At 48.4% G+C, this 19,334-nt stretch overlaps 1 protein-coding gene and 1 long non-coding RNA gene across 3 annotated transcripts in view; one reads left to right on the top strand and one right to left on the bottom strand.

Annotated features, from left to right (window-relative positions):
• The window catches only part of CHCHD3 (coiled-coil-helix-coiled-coil-helix domain containing 3), a 162,655-nt gene extending 158,597 nt beyond the window's left edge, over positions 1-4,058 (top strand). The window contains exon 8 of one of the 2 annotated variants that reach the window (XM_061346828.1): positions 3,357-4,058. In XM_061346828.1, coding sequence (XP_061202812.1) covers positions 3,357-3,380 — 24 coding nt within the window. In that variant the 3' untranslated portion in view covers positions 3,381-4,058. Of the gene's footprint in view, positions 1-3,353 lie in introns of both variants that reach the window. The other variant, XM_061346827.1, reaches the window with a different exon arrangement.
• Positions 1-19,334, bottom strand: part of LOC133208740 (uncharacterized) — a 220,258-nt gene that overhangs the window by 96,255 nt on the left and 104,669 nt on the right. The gene's annotated exons all lie outside the window — the stretch shown is intronic.

Here is a 19,334-nt window from a genome sequence, read left to right as displayed (position 1 = left end):
GAGTGCCACACAGAATCGTAGGGTCAGGGAATGATAGAATGGGTTGGAAGGGACCGTAAAGCTGGTCCTGGGCTCAGTTTCCTCTTCACAAGAAACAAATGCCAGGTCAGTTCCAGCATCAGCCTTCTTTCTATGATCTCCTCTCCCTGGGTTTAGGTGTCTAGACAGTGCTCATTTCTGATGTGGCTGGACAAACTATCCCAAGAAGCTGTGAAGTTCAGTAGGGAAGAGGCTCTGGGTTTCTGAGGCCTTAAAGACCACTTGTCCCACTGCCTTCTCTTCCACACAGCTTTCACAAACCAGCCTCTTCCAGGCTCCCAGCTGTACATCCTGTGTTGGCATTACCCAAAATACAACATGGCAGTGGCTGGAGCTGTTCCAAGGAAGAGCCTTCGTCATGGAACATCCTGCCCTCATCATCAATCTGCTTGGGTGCCACTAAGTCAGGGAGAGCTGAGTGCACGTCCCTGAAGGGTCTGTAAGCAGCCACAGCACCAGCAGGGAAGATGAGTTAGTGAACTGCAGCAGGATGCTCTGCCTGGGGTGGAAGCATTCCTAAAGAGCACAGACATTATCCCTGCACAGGCAGTGGGTGAGAATCCTAGCAGCTGCTTGCAGTGCACTGGCTGGAGTGATGCACAGACAAGAATGCCAAAGCCACAGCACAGTTATACTGTGTGTGCTCTGGGCTGGTTTATTTAAAGTTGCCTGGGACAAAAGCAAAAGCAGCACTGCTCCACCACCCTGCCTCCTCTGTGACAAAGAGCACAAGAGGCAGCTGTGACCTCTCCTCCCCTCACAGGCTGCAGTCATGCTGCTGTGTTCCAGATGCTTCACTCTGCTCCAGGAAGAAAGCACTTCTGATACAAGATGAGCAGAAACCTCTTATCTGGAGTTAGGCTCAGTACATTCAACATTTTCCCCTGTTTCAGTCTGAACCCATCACCCCTTGTCCTGTCGCTACAGTCCCTGATGAAGAGTCCCTCTCCAGCATCCTTTGTAGGCCCCCTTCAGATACTGGAAGCTGCTCTGACGTCTCCATGCAGCACTACCTTTATTGAAGGAAGTTTATTATGGAAGAGTCAGACCAGGTACCCTTCATTGGTGTTGTGAAAAAACACAAGGAAAATGTTTAAAACACATTAAGTTCTTACGTGATCAGGAGTCAGCAAAGAACACTAAAAACCCCAAAACACGTAGAGAAAACCAAAGCCCTGGAAGACTCCCATTTGCCTGAAGATCAAATTTTGTGGGGAGAAATATGCGTGTGATGAACAAATCCCTGTGATTTCTTTCCTTAGGAAACTAAATAAAAGTAACACAATTTTACTTAGATCTTTGGGGAATTTCCTACCTTAACTTCTTCAGTGTTAGATTTATGTAAAGTTAATATTCAACCCAGCGATGGCTTCGAGCAAGTTCTGTAATAGCACTGCAAAAAGAGTAAAGGTAAAGTAGCCTTCAACAGTTTTGCAGCAATCTCCATGGGGATGCTGTCAAACTGAGCTTGGAGATTTTGTTAACTAATACAAGTTTCCCTTATTTTTCTCTATAATGGCACCTGGGGAGCATAAAACCAACTCCTTCCATTCTGTCAGCGTATACTTCTCCTCCGTGGATTCTGGGGAGCGTTGTGATCACAAGGACATTCACCATCTTTTCATGTGTACGCTTTCCTGCTCCTTGGCGCACCTCTTAATCCTTGCAGAAATACTCCTTGATCTACCTGAATGGTTCACTGGGTTATTTTTAGTAGTACTGTGAGGATTTGGTTGAAGACATATGTGAGAACAGGCTTTTTAGTCCCTTTATTTCTCATTTTCCTGAATCCTAACTTCTGTGACACTGACAGTTCAGTCCAAGCTGGCAATACTGTGCCCTATCTGGCCAGGTACTGATGCTCAAATACCCAGATCAGCCTTTTTAGGTCTCCTGTAAGACTTCAAGGTTTACATTTGTGTTTGCTCCTGACATTAGCAAATCCCTTCCTACCATTTCTTGTAAGGAGACTCTTACATCTTCCTCATTGTATGGATTTTGTGGTAAGAACAATAGATTGCTGGAGCAGCTCTGCTCTGGAGCCAGGCTGAGAGAGCTGGGCTGGGTCAGCCTGGAGAAGAGAAGGCTCCTGAAGGGCAGACCTTAGAGCAGCTCCAGTGCCTAAAGGGGCTGCAGGAAACCTGGAGAGGGGCTTGGGACAAGGGCCTGTAGGGACAGGCCAAGGGGAATGGCTTGAACCTGCCAGAGGGCAGACTGAGATGAGCTCTTAGGCAGAAGCTCTTCCCTGTGAGGGTGCTGAGGCGCTGGCACAGGGTGCCCAGAGAAGCTGTGGCTGCCCCATCCCTGGCAGTGTTCAAGGCCAGGTTGGACACAGGGGCTTGGAGCAAGCTGCTCTAGTGGAAGGGGTCCCTGCCTGTGGCAGGGGTTGGAGCTGGAGGAGCTTTAAGGTCCCTTCCAACCCAAATCAGTCTGGGATTCTCTGATTCTATGCTGATTGCCTCAGTCAATGTCACAGTCCTCCAGTAAACATAGATTGCCCCCAGCATGCTTTTCCTGCTTAGCTTGTCAGTGTCCTGTTAGATCTCACTGTCTGTTCTCCTTACTGATGTAGACAAGCAGTATCCATACCTGTGTCCCATTCTGCAGACCCTTTACTTCTAGATCATGGCAGTAGGAAGCTCTTAGTAGAGCCTTACATATTGTCCTTGCAAGTTTTCATGTTCATAGGAGAGGCCAGGGCCTCTCTGGAGTCAAGACCTTAATGGCAGAGCTGCCTGGTGTGGCAGGAAGAGTAACTCTTGGACCACTTGTCAGATCTTTACTTTAGCTCTTGGTGGCTGATTGTGCATGGGAGGGAGGTGATGAAGGAAGCACAAGGTCAGTGCAACATGTTCAGACTATTGAGCTTTTGGGTATGACTCAGAACACAGGAAGGAGGTAGGCAGGGGAGATACTTAGTGTTCTATGACTTCAGGGTATATTTCTTTCAGTATGTAATTGCTGGGAATGGGATTTATCTTATTGTAAGGTCAGGGGTTTTAATTTCCTTAATAGCCAATAGCACTAGAGCCATGATAGCATTAGGATGTATGAAGAGGAATCATTACTGCAACTCTGCAAGTCTCCAAATGGCTCGCTTGTGGATTCTTCAGATAGCTTCATTCTGCTCCTGTGACTTGTCTCTGTGATGATGTGTGTGTTGACGGGGTTTCTTTTTCTGCATTTTTATTTAAGCAATTGCAAATCCTAAGTAGGAATTGTAGCCAAACTTCAGGGAGTCTCTGCAATAAGTTTGAGTTACTGAAATACGTGTTTCTTCCTCTCTCTTCCCCCTTCCCTGACCATTTTCTTAGCAGAGCATGCTTGGGAGAGGAGGATAAAGGCATTGTCCAAATCAAGCACAAGACCATCAACTAATTTCAGCAGAAGAGCATTTTTTACCCCGAGAATGATATGACAGCCCATTTACAGGGCAGGCCAATAAAGAGAAGAACTGGAAGAGCCATTTCAAGAGCAGCAGCCATCACGGCTCAATCAGTGTGACCATTTGAAAAGCCAAGACCTGTATCTTATTACATCAGAAATCACAGAGCCGAAGATACTGTTCAGTCTTAGTAAAATCCACTTAGTGGTGATTGAAGGAAGGAAAAGAAAAGAACCTTTCACCGACCTGAGAAAGGGGAAATATCCTACAAATGCTGCTATTTCATTGTAGAATCTCCTCTAAAACTCTCTGTCAAAGGCACAGGTATGTAACACTTGGTGTGCCGGGATGTGGTGGCACTTTGTGAGCAGGTCAGCCCTGCTCCTCACTGTACAGCCTGTTTTCCTTACCATGTACCATGACTTAAATTGTGCTTTAATTTATTTCACAAACCATGTCACTAAATGAAGTCTCTCTCCAGGCCTTCTGCTGGAATGATGTTAATGATCCAACACTTAAGATGTATCATGGCCTTTATTTACATGAAATGATTCTGTTGTGCTCCTCGGTCCTATCAAGTACTGACGAATATGCCTCACTCTGTACCAACAATAAATGTATTTTATGCACAAGATTGATGGTTCAGTCTGTCTCTCTTTCCATTCCTCAGGGGCGGATGGTGTTCCCTCTGCTGTGTCAATCATGTTGCACCAGCAGATGTTATTGACAAAGCTTTAGAGCACAGAACTTCTCTGCATAACCAGCCTTGGTTTCAGGAACAGGACTGACATAGAACTGTTTTCCATCATAGCAGCCTAAAAGGATCCCACGTGATGGTGTGCTGTGATTCATGCACCACAAGTTTCCTTCCTTGAGAAGTGAATGAAAGGGCATGGAGTGCCTAAACCTGCAAAGCATCTTCATGCAAGTACCCAGTGTGATTTAACTGGGTTTGTTCAGAAACCAACTGCTGCGTTCATCTTACCCAGCAACCTTAGGAAAGATTTGATCTGCAATAGTAACAGCATCGGTGTCAAATAAGCAATGTGCCTTCTGCTAGTTATTTACCTCTTCTGTATCTTTAATAGGCCATGTTGAACTGCATCCCACTATACAACTGTGAGTGCACCTGTGGATCTCATTTAGGCTGTATTCACAATATTGCCACCGACTCTTCTATTCTCATCATCAAGATGCTTTGTGAGCACTGTTTAATTAAGGGTTATTTTTTATTCCTGCAAAAAGAAGCTGGGCTTTTGTACATGTGAAGCAACAGTAATATCAGGTGGAGAGGAAGATCCTGGAGTTCAGTGTCAGGTGCCAGGTAAACTGCTTGAGAGAAGTAATAGGAACATAAGCAATGTGTTTACATGGTGGCTTGCTGTAATGTTTACAAATCAGCTAACTCACAAATTCTCCTTCATAATGTTCTCTTTTGTAACAGAGAGCCAAGAAGTTGGCAGATCCATCCTTGCCAGCCTCAGAATTGGCAGCACAATGCAGCACAGAGGAAAAGCAGATGTTTTTAAGGCCAGATGACTCTGTAAAATCAAGAGAAGAGCTATGTTGGGAGGGAAGGTCTGTGTTACTGCCAAATGTTTATTGGTTTCCCATCCTGACAGCCTTGAGCAATGGGAGTCAGTCTTGCTTTCTTTGTTCCAGCTATGTTTTGGGCTTCATTTGAGATGTTGTGTTCTTTAAACATCTTCTGTATCATAAATGGTAGCATCTCTGGCATGTGCTGCTTGAGCTTGGGGAGTGCTGATTGCAACAAACAGGGTATAGACTTTAAAACCGTCCCTGTTGTGGACAACTTTTGCCTTTAAAGTAGAGCAGCAGTTCTGAATAGACTGGAGCTGAGGAACAATTCCTTGCCCAGAGGGTGCTCAGGCATTGGAACAGGCTGCCCAGGGCAGGGCTGCAGGCACCGTCCCTGCAAGTGTTCACACAGCGTGGAGACGAGGCCTCAGTGCCATGGGTCAGTGGTGGCCTTGGCAGTGCTGGGAATGGTTGGGCTGGGTGAGCTTAAAGGGCTTTCCCAGCCCAATTGATTCTATGCTTCTGTGAATGTTTCTGGGATGACGTTCTGCTTGCCACCTCTTCTACCTTTCCCATCCCCTCCTTCTGAGTACCTGCAGCTTTGTCCCTTCATCAGTCTTTGACTTTCTTCTTGCTGGTATGGATTTCAAGCAGGACACTGTTCTTTGGAAACAGAGTTGAGAGGTGATGTTGGACGCTTCTGCTCAAGGAAGCACTAGATCTGCCTAAAAGAGACATTTGGACAAGGGCCAGTAGGGACAGGCCAAGGGGAATGGCTTGAACCTGCCCGAGGGGAGACTGAGATGAGCTCTTAGGCAGAAGCTCTTCCCTGTGAGGGTGCTGAGGCGCTGGCACAGGGTGCCCAGAGAAGCTGTGGCTGCCCCATCCCTGGCAGTGTTCAAGGCCAGGTTGGACACAGGGGCTTGGAGCAAGCTGCTCTAGTGGAAGGGATCCCTCCCTGTGGCAGGGGTTGGAGCTGGAGGAGCTTTAAGCTCCCCTGAAACCTTAGCTGTTCTATGATTCTATGATTTGCCATCTTGTGTTTTACAACTGGACTAATGATATTTGAAACTAATTGTAAAATAAGCAAGTTTCATAGAACCTGAAGAAGCACAGGCAGGAGGAGAGACTGCTGATGGTTTATGGTACTGGGGAAGAAGGAGAAAAAATGCTGCTTCTAGCCTGTTCTGGACAACGTTCTTCCTCTTCCAGCCAAGACTTAACCTTGTAGCTGCATTTCAAGACTGAAAATCTTTGAAGTTTCCCATTTCCCTCTTTTTCTTTAGAATGGAAAACCTGTGGGGAGGTCTCGCTCCTCCTCAGAAACAACCAAGATCTAAGATTGCTCAGTGTCACACTGAGGATTTGAACTCATCTTAATGGATCATGTTCTCAGAAGGGATGGTAGGGGAGGTGTCCTCTAGGGACAATAGATGAAGGCATGACACGGGTAGAGAATCATTTCAGGTGTTGTGGTTGGTCACTGACAAGCTCTGATCAGCTGTAACCATAGGGCGATTTCACATAGGGTTTTAAAAGCAGCTAAATCAAAGCTTTCCATTGTTCTTCATTCAGTGTCTGTGGAACAAATCACAGGTCTTTCACTGGTGTCGAAATAATCACTGCCATCCTACTCTCCTGTAATTTAGGGTCTTTCAAATGTGAGATTTCCTTTTCTCTGGAGTCGTGTGTCTGGAACAGGTCACCTTGCAGAGCTGGGTTGGGGTTTTTACACTTACTGGGATACCCCAACATTACAGTTTTAAGCAGATATTTGGAATTAGCTTTACTATGAAGTTGGCGATGGGTTGGGATATATTTACAGCTCAGATGGTCACTGCTTTGGTCTCTTCTAGATCCTGTGCCCCTTTTGAGAGATTCTGAAGAGGTGAATAGGGTTTCAGGTGGACTCTGATGAAGGTCCATGACATCTCTCAAGCTAAAGACAGAAGTGATAGGAAAGGGAGCCTTGCCCTTTCCTATCCTTTCTGTTTTCATTTCCTAAGTAACAGAAATTCTGGACAATATTCTTGTCTACAAACTACTGCAGGGTCCTCCCCTCACCTGCAAATGCTGGTTAGGTTTGGGCAAACTGAATATTTCTGTGTTAGCTTTATATGCATGTTTCTACTCTGAGCACCTGGAGATCCCTGACCCAAAACATGGTTCATCACACACAGTAGATATGGCCAGGATAGAAGAAGGCAGCCTTGCTTCCCAGATAGCAGGGATAGAGAAAGCAGAGGGGTGCTGAGAGAGCCCAGTGTGCAGAGAGAGCAAGAGAGGGCATGCGCAAGGTGGGCTTCCATCCTACAGTCATAAGTCCCTTCTGTGTTCTGGCTCCCACATCTCTCCAAATGAAATCCTCCACAGGTCATGATCAGCATTAATGAAACCGTTTGTGTTCATGCTCTAAAAACAAGGACTTGTCCTTAAAGAGCTGGGGGCTGCTCAGCTCTGGGGCAGCAGCACAAGAGGGACGTGGAGCTGTTGGAGCGAGTGCAGAGGAGGCCATGGAGCTGCTGCGAGGGCTGGAGCAGCTCTGCTCTGGAGCCAGGCTGAGAGAGCTGGGCTGGGGCAGCCTGGAGAAGAGAAGGCTCCTGAAGGGGAGACCTTAGAGCAGCTCCAGTGCCTAAAGGGGCTGCAGGAAAGCTGGAGAGGGGCTTGGGACAAGGGCCTGTAGGGACAGGCCAAGGGGAATGGCTTGAACCTGCCCGAGGGGAGACTGAGCTGAGCTCTTAGGCAGAAGCTCTTCCCTGTGAGGGTGCTGAGGCGCTGGCACAGGGTGCCCAGAGAAGCTGTGGCTGCCCCATCCCTGGCAGTGTTCAAGGCCAGGTTGGACACAGGGGCTTGGAGCAAGCTGCTCTAGTGGAAGGTGTCCCTGCCCATGGCAGGGGTTGGAACTGGAGGAGCTTTAAGGTCCCTTCAGCCCAAACCAGTCTGATTTTCAGGGCTAAGCACCCACTGTCACATGGATGTTTAGGAGAGTGGTGTGTGTCTGTCAGACCCTGGCTTGTGAGAGCCTAAGGCAAATTTCAAGTAAAGGTCTGGAAAAAGCAAAGGAGTGAGCCTGGGGAGGTGAGGCCAGTTGATAGTGATGGGTTTTGCTGTCTGAACACCCTGCTGGTTTCAGCTCTGTGTTGGAGAGGAGCATCTGTCATCTCAAGTCACCTTCCAGTTTCCTCTCAGCTGCTGTTCTCATCAGAGAGAAAGGAACTGAATAGTGCCTGGAGTCAAGTGCATCTCCAGTTTTGTCATCAGTGTGGCTGTGCTCCCACAGCACCATGCTCAGGATATTCTTATCAGAGAAACCCATGTGCAACAAAGGTAATGTGCCCTCCCATAGTCTGCTGTGCCCTCCCGTGGTCTGCCTGACAGCAAAACCATCACTGCAATGCAAACTTGCATTCACCAGCCAAGTGAATTAGATCAGCTGCTGAGGAAGAGAGAGACATCCTGAACAGCGTGTGAGGAGGACCAAGGTGTGAAGAGGACCTGGGTCTTCAAGTCATTGCAGAAGAGGTAAGCAGGCAGGTTCCCATAGAGCATGGGGTACTGAGCCAGGGCTCCTCTGCAAGGATGTCAGGTCAGGGTAAACAGAGACACTTGGTAATTAGAGAAGTAATTAGTTTGGTAATTACTAAGGTAATTAGTTTGATTGTCTCTCAAGCCAGTAACTGCTGGGAAGAAAACAGAGCCTTGTGCTGGAGGGAGCACCTTGAATTGCAGTGCTGCAGCAACCCCACACCAGGTTAACCCTTGTTGTTCTGTGTGAAGCATCATCTGACCTTGAGAAGAAGGGAGGGTTTCAAAGTATCCCTGGAAGGTCTGTTTGCCATTGGTCTTGTGCCACAAAGATTTTGAACTGCCTTCCAATGACATCTAAAAGCCCTTGTGTCATAGGCAGGGGAGGACCTAAGTCAGCTGATAGCCCAGTGGCGCTGGGGGTTGTTCAGGCTGCTAAGGGCACCTTTTGGGCAACCACTTCAAAGTGTCCCCATGGCATTGCTGCTCTCGGGAGGTGAGGGTTGTTCCAATGCTCCTTCTACTAGATCCTGTACATCCCTTCACCTGTGGGCTACCCTCATAGGATCCCAGACTGGTTTGGGTTGGAGGGACCTTAAAGCTCCTCCAGTTCCAACCCCTGCCACGGGCAGGGACCCCTTCCACTGGAGCAGCTTGCTCCAAGCCCCTGTGTCCAACCTGGCCTTGAGCACTGCCAGGGATGGGGCAGCCACAGCTTCTCTGGGCACCCTGTGCCAGTGCCCTCACAGGGAAGAGCTTCTTCCCAATGTCTAATATGACAGCAACAGGATCAACTTCAAGGTGCTAAATACATGTGCTCTGCTCCTTCTGCCTCTTCTGTGTGCCTGGAGCTCTGCCTGGATCCTGCTCACAGACCTCTCTGCAATGCTGATTTCTTCAGGCAAAAGCAGAGTTTTCCCTTTGTCCACCTGATTCCAGCAGTGGGAACCTTAAGTGAAAACCAAGACTATGAGCCCTTTCCCTACCCATCAGCACTCAGCTGATGCCACTCAGACCTCACCCACCTCTGCAAATACCTCCTTTGGAAACCATGGGGCTCTGCTGTTTAAAGGCAGCTATGGTGGAATATAGATTTCTTGTTTGCTTGCTTTCTAAGAGGAGCCAGATGAGGAGGTGTCTGAGCTGACTTTGACCTTTTCAAAACAGCCCAACTGTTAATAATATTTAAACTGAGAGGGGAAACCCTCCCTCACTACCTGACATAAAAAAACAGGGGAGACAGCAGGGAATTCTCATGGGCAGCCTAGCAAAAAAGGTTTCTGTCCATTAAGGTCTTCAGTACCTCATCTCCTTGCCCTGCTCTACTTCATCCACTAAACCCTTTGCAGAATTAAACCCTTATATCATAATATGATAGAGCTGTGGGCTACTCTGCAAGCAGATGATGTCCCCGTTTAAGGAATGTGCAAATCTCTTGATATCAGGTTTTAAGGAACAGAGAAGGGCTCTGACCTTCGCCAAGTCCCTTCCAGCCCTGCTATTTCTATACCAGCAACAGGTGAACATGAAGCAGAACCTGCTCAGCTTGCAGTTTACTTGGGAATACGATCCACTTCTTGCAGCTCCAATGCCAGCGTTCCCAGATGAGGACCTGCAGTTTGATCCGTGCAGCCAACCTTCCCTTTGGGATAGTGGGAACAGCTGCTCTGCCCCCGGCCACCTGCGGGACTTCCAAAGGAAGGAGGGATGGGATCCTGTGTAGGGGGTTCAGAAAATAACTGTGGTTTCCTATGATGGCTGAACAGGGAAAACTCACCTCCGGTGCAGCCTGGAGAAGAGAAGGCTCCTGAAGGGGAGACCTTAGAGCAGCTCCAGTGCCTAAAGGGGCTGCAGGAAAGCTGGAGAGGGGCTTGGGACAAGGGCCTGTAGGGACAGGCCAAGGGGAATGGCTTGAACCTGCCAGAGGGGAGACTGAGCTGAGCTCTTAGGCAGAAGCTCTTCCCTGTGAGGGTGCTGAGGCGCTGGCACAGGGTGCCCAGAGAAGCTGTGGCTGCCCCATCCCTGGCAGTGTTCAAGGCCAGGTTGGACACAGGGGCTTGGAGCAAGCTGCTCTAGTGGAAGGTGTCCCTGCCCGTGGCAGGGGTTGGAGCTGGATGAACTTTAAGGTCCCTTCCAACACAAACCATTCTATGATGATGACAGAAACACTTTCTCCTCCCCGGGACACCCATAGTTCATTGGAAAGCTGAAGCGTCTCAGCAGCTCTGCCCCTGGCTCAGCAGTGCCCCAATAACCACTTTCCCTAGCCTGATTTAAGAATATCAAAACACCAATTGTCATTGCTCCTGATGCCCTGTGGGACCATGTGCTACTTGCTTTGTTTCATTGGAGCTCAGCCTGTGACAGTGCAGGGCACTTACTCAGACTACGAGCTGCTGAGGTCAGGCAATGACATCCCCAGGGAGACCCAAAAGTTGCCTGTGGGAAGTTAATGTCCACCAATCAGGACCAGTTGTTTATTAAATGTTGTTAATGTGGTTAGTTTGGGGATTTTTTGCCTTTTAGAATCACAGAATAGTTTAGGTTGAAGGGACCTGCAAAGCTCATCCAGTCCAACCCCCTGCACTGAGCAGGGACATCTTCATCTAGATCAGGTTGCCCAGAACCACATCCAGCCTGGCCTTGAACGTCTCCAGGGATGAGGCATCCACCTCCTCTCTGGGCAGCCTGTGCCAGTGTTTCACCACCCTCACTGTAAAACAATTATTGTTATTTTCACTTTCTCTTTGGGGCTGATGCACAACATGGCAGCTTCAACGTCCACGGTGAAACCAAGCAGCAGAAACACCAACCTGATACCATGCTCCTGGAGGCGTCTTCAGCCCATCCATTGAATTTCAGCCCTTGATTCTGCCTCCGGTTCTGAAGCAATCCATTCCCCCAGGCACAAGTTACTCACCCCTTGATGTATGGCATTACAGAGACATTCATTTTGCTGAGGTCCATCTTGTCTGCCTCTGGGGAGGCTCATTTCCTCCCTGCTGCAGGAGAAGAGGGGGAAGGAGAAGGCTCTGGACTCCCAGGCAGGCTCTAAGTGTTCTCCTTCATCTTTACATCAGGTTTCTGCTCCAAAGGTAATCAGTTCAGCTCTGATCCTCTTTAAGAGGGGTGATTAATCCCCTGCACACACAGTAAGTGCACGTATAGAAAACATGGGCATTTTTTCCCCATGTAATGAGAGCTACTCATAACCCAGCATCCTCTAAAGATCCCGGTTACTGTGCAGAAGACAGCATTGTGCATACAAACAACTCAAAGGTGGTTTTGTTCCTCCAGTTTCTGGTGGGGAAAAAAGCCTTCAGAGAAAAGTAATTGTTGGCTTGAAGCTTCAGCCTGCATTCAGCAGCAATCCATCACCTCTGAGTGTGTTTTGAAGCCTGGGTTACTCAATATTCAGGCTGGGAATACTCAGTGGGGAAGAACAGGCTGGGGCAGCATGAAATATTGCCAGCGAAAGACTCTCAAACCTGCTTTCATTTTGTTCCCTCCTCTTTACTGAGGGAATCAGGGAAGGAAAAGGAACCGAATCAGAACTCCTTTTTATGTTCCCATCCTAGGAAAAGCAATAGGAATGTGGTGATGCAGGGACATCACCCCACAATGTGGTAATGAAGGTGTCCCAGCTTACCGATGCCCCTCTGGGATGCTCAAGTGAACCCCATCCCTGCAGAGTCTGCAAGAAGGACAAAAAATGGTCCTACAGAAGCATCAGAAGAGAAGTTATTGATGGGAAATAGTTCCTCATTCCCAGCCTTGTGGGAAAACGCCATTTTTGCGCTCTGCCTTTAGGACTATTGCTAAGGGATGGCTTGGACACACTCAGGATTGAGGCTCCTTAGCCAGGTACATAATAACAAGCTCTCAGCTGTGTCCCTGCCCGTGGCAGGGGTTGGAACTGGACGAGCTTTAAGGTCCCTTCCAACCCAAACTAGTCTGGGACTCTATGATAACTCAGAACAGAGAGATTTCCAGCCCAAACTCTGAGCTCGCTCACCTCTGTTAACCAGACCTACTCCGTATCTTCAGGTGCCCATCAGCATCCTCAGCAAGCATAAATAGAAACATGACTGACAGCAGCTTCGTTCCCCATGTCTGGGAAACCTCCTGTTAAAATAGACTCGGAAAGAAGCCAACTGAAAGCAAAACCCTAAAGAAGGAAGCACCAAAGATTGCTGGTACTTAATATAAATTTAAGTGATAAAAGCCATTTTAGGCTCCAGCATCTCAGAGACGCGCCTTCACTTGGGACCGACTTGGGTTTCATGTTCATTTGCTGTAGCTACAGCTCCTAAGTGGATGTGCAGTGCCAAGCCTTTCATTTTGGGATGATAATTTGTAAGAGCTGCTATTGATCCGTTCAGTTGAAAGCTTGCTGCAGGTTGAGGGAGCTGGGGAGGTGTCTGCTCCGCAGCACACACAGGGTATCAGTGGGTTTTAGAACAGTATTGGCTTTTCCTAGGTAAGTGTTAGAATAACACAGGCAAATCTCAGGCCGTTTTGGGTCTCGTTTTGGGTTGGAAACTTCATGTTATCTAGAAGCTGAGGATGGCTGGTTTGTTGCTGGAGTTACGGCTGCTGAAGGAATGCACATGCACAGGCACACACATCTCTCCTTAAAATCTACCTCTTCCTTGTTTATCATTTTCCATCCCATGGGGGGAAACCAAACCAGGTCCTCACTAAAGGAAAAGGTGTGTTTCTTTATTTTTATGCATAGAAAGCCTGAAATCTGCTTCTGTGCATCCTTAACCTGGGTTTTCTGAGCACAGGGTTTGCAGAGACATGGAGATGGATGGCTCCATTGCTGGATGAGGTGTATTCAAACTCTGTGTGCTTGACGGGATGGAGGGGGAGTTGGAGAAGAAGCAGCGTTAACTCAAGGGCAGGTTTATAGTAACTATTAGAAGGGTAAACACCAAATAAGAGTGTTTCTCCTGGATAAAGAGGTCCCCTGAGCCTTCTGCCACATTAGGGTTCAGGTTCAATGTGTCTCAGAGCAGGAAAGGGTCTGATGGAGTAGGAATGGTCGGCGGCTGGACAAGGGCCTCACTCACCTTCATCTCAGTCACACTTTTTGGTGGCAAAAGAGGCAGGAGGATGGGAGACTTTGATGGGCTTGGTGTATTTTGTAGCGACAGCTTCATATTGCCATCTCCAAAGAAGGTCCAGGAGTGGGGAGGGCTGTAACCAGCTCACTGGTCTGTCAAGGTGAAGGGACCCTCTGTAGATCTCAAGATCAGAAGATGCCCAATTGAAGCATCTTTCCAGACTCTGCTATGTCCAGTGCTACCTGTGTTAAATCAGCCAGGGTTTGCTACAATCAAATCCCATCTCTCCACCCCATGCAACAGTCAGACTTCAAAACCCTTCATGTTCAGTGTGACAAGGGAAGGAAGGGCAGGTAAAAGCCATGAAGCAGGAGGGTTGTATTGACACAAGGGCTGGCCTGGGGCTCCTCACCAGCAGGTGTGAGGCCCCTGAGTAATCCCCTGAGTATATCCCTTCTCCTGTAGCTCTTGGAGCATCCCAGGGGCCAAATGCACAGCTTCCCTATGAGACCCACCTCTGGTCCATAGCTGCTGGGACAGGCAGACTCCTTGGCACAATGACCTGCCATAGAGAAAGCCATTCTCCTCCTCTTTTTGATTCAAATGAAAAGAAACGACAAGTTTGACCCATTTAATAAGCGCTGAATCACTGTTTTGCCCCCAGTGTCCCAGCACCTCCTTGTTCTGCTTTGCTCCTTCCTCTCCAGACAGCTAAAGCACTTCATTCTCTCTTCTGGTAGATGCTGACAGTGATGGGATCTCATCACTGCAGCCCCTTGGAATTCATACCCCCATGCAGGGGTCTGCATACAGCCGTGCAGTCCTGGAAGAGGCTGCTGGCTCCTCTTTTCTTGCCATCAAGCAGGGATTGGCATCACTGCCTGCTGCACCCCAGATAACTGATCAATAATGTGTGGCATAAAGCTGGGCTGTAAATGTGAGTTATAGGGTGGATCAGAGCTCCGAGTGATGGAAGGGGCTGTCACTCGGGGCATTATAACAGTTTATGTCTGGTAATATCTTGTAGAATCAAAATGACATCTGACATAACACTCTGAATTAGCATCTGATAGGGGACAGGATTCTTGGCTGGCTGCAGTGTATGTGCAGTGATGTCCACATCATTGCTATTGGCCATAATTAGTTCCCTTGTTGGCAGGCTCAGAGAAGAGGCTGAGCATTGAATTTGCTTTTGAATACTCGAGTCCTCTTTTGCCTAAAGCAACAGGATCGAACCACGCCGATGAGGCTGAGAATCACCTTTTGGTGCTGTTCATTCCAAACCTCTCACCAGGATTAAATAGCAACAACAAAAGTTTCACTCAGCTCTTTGTAACGGAAAGGACAGAACAAAGCAGCACTTCTTACACCCCCACACATTGGTTATTGGATTAGATTGATGCTCCTAGGAAGAACCTGTTTGCATATGAACTAAACTCTAGGCTTGCTAAGCATCTTCATTAATTGACTCCATCTGGCTTGCCTGCTTCTCCATGGCGAAGATGTATTGCTTTGATCATTTGCTGTTTATGTATCTCTTGCAGTTGGGTAAAACACGGCAGCAAACACACAATAAATACCGTGCAGAACAAAACAAACACCAAACCTGAAACATCCTGAAATGACGGCTCAGAATGTGGATCCTGATCAAGTGTGAGCTCAGGTTCCCTTTGAGCATCAACCTAAAGCCATTTGTATGGGTTAAGTGGGGTTTACCACCTCCAAGCATTTCTCCAGCACCTCGAAGAGACAACAGAGTTGCCCCAAGACTCCTTTCCTTGCAGATATGGACTTGCAAAGACTTACATGAACTGGTTGAGGTGGTGGAGGAGAGGGAGGTTGTTTGTGAACATGGGTCTGGATGCTGGGACCATTCTTCCTTCACCACCACCCTGGGAGACAGGAGAAGGGGATTTGTACCCTCCCTTTGAATACCTTTGGGTTTGGGTTTGTTTCTGTGCCCACCTCAGTGTTGGTCTAAGTGTGGGGTGGGCAGAAGAGACCAGGTATCCTCAGAAAGGTACCATGGCAGGCAGATGCATGAGGACAGCTGATATGTATGGTGCTAAGCAGGCTATTTTAAATGTACTTCTTGCCTTGCATTCACCCTGCCCTGGCTGACCTGAGCCAGCACGTCTGGTTGTGTGTCTCCATACTCCATGATGGATAACTCCAGAGTAAATGACCAAAGGGGGGTTCTTTCTGACCTTTCATCAGTTGGCAACATCCCTGTCTTACACCCTTCCACCTCCTGTTTTCCAGGATGCCTTTGCAGGCTCTTCAGTGTTTTCCCAGTCTTCCTGCTTAGTGCCAGGGCTAACACAGGGATCACCACTGCAGTTTCCCACAGTGGAGGTGTGCAGAGCCTGACCCTAACCTGCTTGAATACCTCTGAGTGCCAGGACCACCCCTTCTCTGCTGCTCCTGCTCCATGCCCTTCCCAAGGGCTGGTCCTCTCCAGCAGCTTTGTGGCCACCCCATAAGGTGAGCATCCCTGGGATGCTGGGGAAGGAGTTTCCATGGCAACAGGCAGCACACTGAAAATCTCTCAGCGTGTTCTTTTCCCCAGTCTGGCCAGCATGGACAGTGGGAGCGGATACAAGAGCCAGGCTATGCCCCAGCTCCTCACACATATGTCCTGCCATCACATCTGCCCCATCCAGCCCACTGCCAGGGAGCCGTTCTCCACAGAGATGTCATAGAATCATAGAATGGTTTGGGTTGGAAGGGACCTTAAAGCTCATCCAGTTCCAACCCCCTGCCATGGGTACAGATGCCTTCCACTAGAGCAGGTTGCTTTAAGTCCCTGTGTCCAAGCTGGCCTTTTTCTCCATTCCTCCTCTCCCCATTGCTGCTCTCATGCCTTTGTGTTCTGTGCATGTCCTGCAGGCAAGCACCACTCATGGGGGCTTTCTGAGCTCAGCAGCTGACGAAGATGCAATGAGGAGACCATCAGAGGCAGGCAGAGGCTGTGTCTTGTATCACCCAGTCCCTTCGGTCCAGCAGGATGTTTGGTAGCATGGAGGATGGTGGCCAACCACAGATGTGGTATCACACTAAGCTCTGACCACTCCTACAAGGGGCCATGCTCTTGTCAACTGTTAGAGCTTATAGTACATAGCATGGGTGTCTGCTTTCCATACAGAAAGCAATGTTACTCCTTCAACTCTCTCTGCCCCCTTCTCTGTTATAAATGCAGTAGGATGATTCCACCCTTGGTGATGCTTTGGCATTAGGCAAACTCTACAGTGAGGTAGCATTTTCAAAGGAGAAGTTGCAATAAGCCCAGAGTTGTTTGCCTGTCATTACAAGTAACATGGGACAGCATGCCACAGTTTTATCCCCACGCTTATATTTTCTTGTTCTCCAAAACAGGGTGAGCAAACCCAGTCTATGTCTTGGGAAGACTCCTTTGGTCCATGAAGACCTCCAAGGTCTGACCTGTGTCTGCGATGCTGCACACTGTGGTCCAAGACGGTGACAGCCCAGCAGCAGCTTAAAGGTATGGGTAATTGTGTGCTGGAGTTTGATCCTGTGCCCTGACCCTGTCTAGTTTGCTGTAATAGATGTAGCTTTGTACCTCTGCTCCTGTCAGGGCAGCGGTGCTGAATGACAATAGGGTTCGCGTTGACCTTAGGGCACATCTGTTCACAGCTGCTGGGCTCTCCCCAGTGGTGAATCCCTGTGTGTGCTCTTATTAAAAATGCAGACATTTATTCCAGGCATTTTCCAGGTATTCCTGATGGGTAAAAGGAATTTAAGGAAAAAACGGAACACTGGGGTGTCCTATAGTGAGGGTGTGGAGCAAAGGAAGGCTGAGTCATTGGAGATTAAGACTCAGATTCTGAGGTGGGGTGGACAGCATGGGGTGCTCAGGGAGAGGTAGCAGAGCCTGGTAGCTTGTGTGCACTGGCTTTCATCTCTTCCTGACCTGCTTTATGTTGGTAGAAAGGGAAGACAAACAGATGAGCCCAGGTGTGGTGAGGAGAGATGCTGCTTTGAGTGCAGGTTTGTGTGAGGATGACATGGAATCAGAGCATCGTTCAGCGTATTCCAATGCCTCTTTCAGTCTCAAACAGTAAAATAACAAAAGAGCATTTTCTTTGCAATCAGAGCTGCTGGGCATTAAGTTGTACTGCTTGGGGCTTGGGGCCATGTTCTGCAGAGGAAGAAGCACTGTCAGAGAAGGCTAGGCATGGAAACCCCTTGTCTGGTAGGTTGGTGAAAGAAAAGTATCAGGAGCTGTTGCAGAAAAGGCTTTGGATGTTTTGGATGAATCAGAGAATCATAGAATGGTTTAGATTGGAAGACCCTGTGTGCTTCCAGAAGGTGCAGAAGGGATGCCACATCCTTTCCCACCCTAGCACAGGATGAAACCCACCTCACCCCTTCCTGATAGATGTTTGGCCACTGCACAAGCTCTAACTTTGCCCATTAAAAAGGAATCATTTGTGGTCATTGAAGCATCCCTGGCCATGCCTTTGTGGATAGCACCACATGGGCTGGCACAAAACATGCTCACTGTATCCAAGAGTTTAAGGTCCAAGCAGTGTCTTTGATGAGTCCACCTTCTAGTTTCTCATCAGGTCTTGACACAAATCAGACACAAAGGGAAAGTGCTCGATTTGGTCTTGGCATATATGGATGTCTTCCTGTCAGGACATCGGTCTTCTTGGAGAAGAAGACCAGGAGAAGAACTGCAGCCCCTGATGGAGACTGTTTCTGTCCTTTCCCATTTTCAGGAAAAAAGGATGGTTTATCCCTTCTGCTTGCTGAGGAAGGGAAATGAATGCAACTGCTCCGTGGTCACAAATAGCAAGAGAGGACTCACAGCTTGTTGTCTTGATGCCAAACCAGCCTGTTCCTCCTCTTCACCAGTAACCCCAGGCTCCGTTACCAATCTGTATGATGAAGATGACAACTCTCCCCTTCCTCACAGCATGGCAAGGGGGTTAATGAGTTAATGTTTGCACAGCACTTGGAACCTGTAACCTGTTGTGGAAGTGCCAAGTATTAATCAGTGGGTCTCAGAGCATTCTAGATGGAGAGGCAGGTAAGTGAACAAGGGACAGCCCATCCTCCTGTTTCTATTTGCAGATGCTCTCCTGACACTGCTAAAAGGAATGACTGAAATTGTCTTTAATGCCACTTGCTTGCTACTGGTTAGGACCTTGGAGATGCTTGGAGTTGAAGGTGAATCAGTGATGGGTTCCCCACCCAGCAGCAGAGGAGAAAGAGGGGAAAGGGCTTGAAATAACCTGGCCTTGGCTGTGATATGTGCTGTTCTCTGCAGGGTAATGCCTTGAGATTGCTCTGACGTGTAAAAGCTGCAGCCAGTGGCAGCAGGGAGCCAGTGCTCCCCATAGCATGTCTCCTGGGCCTTATAGGGAACACTGGGGTGCCCATTGGGCTAACTTCAAGTCTTCCTTTTGCTGGTTCTCACAGGCATTTGGAGGCTCCTGCTCCAGCCCTTCTGTGCCCCATGAGCTTGGGGAATGACCTGAATGTGATTGAGGATTAGAAATTAGTTTGTGGTTTTAAATCTGAGCTCAATTCTGAGCTACTGCTGGTCTCCTTGTGTGACCCTGGTCAGCCTTAGGGATGCTCAGGAGCTTGTTTCTTACTGATCTCAATGCTCCTCTGCATTAGTGTTCCTGGACAAGATTCAGACCAGCTGAACTGGGAGCTGGAGGCTGGATAAGCATCACCCAATCCAGATGTGCATTTCTGTACTATTCTGAGCAAAGGTAGGTTGAAACCCTGATGAAGTATGAGCA

The sequence above is a fragment of the Neopsephotus bourkii genome, unplaced genomic scaffold, assembly GCF_033783945.1.
Source record: "Neopsephotus bourkii isolate Nb327-2 ecotype Australia unplaced genomic scaffold, CSIRO-AGI_Nbou_v1 NB_281, whole genome shotgun sequence".
Lineage (NCBI taxonomy): Eukaryota > Metazoa > Chordata > Aves > Psittaciformes > Psittacidae > Neopsephotus > Neopsephotus bourkii.
This window is presented reverse-complemented; position numbering and strand designations above follow the sequence as displayed.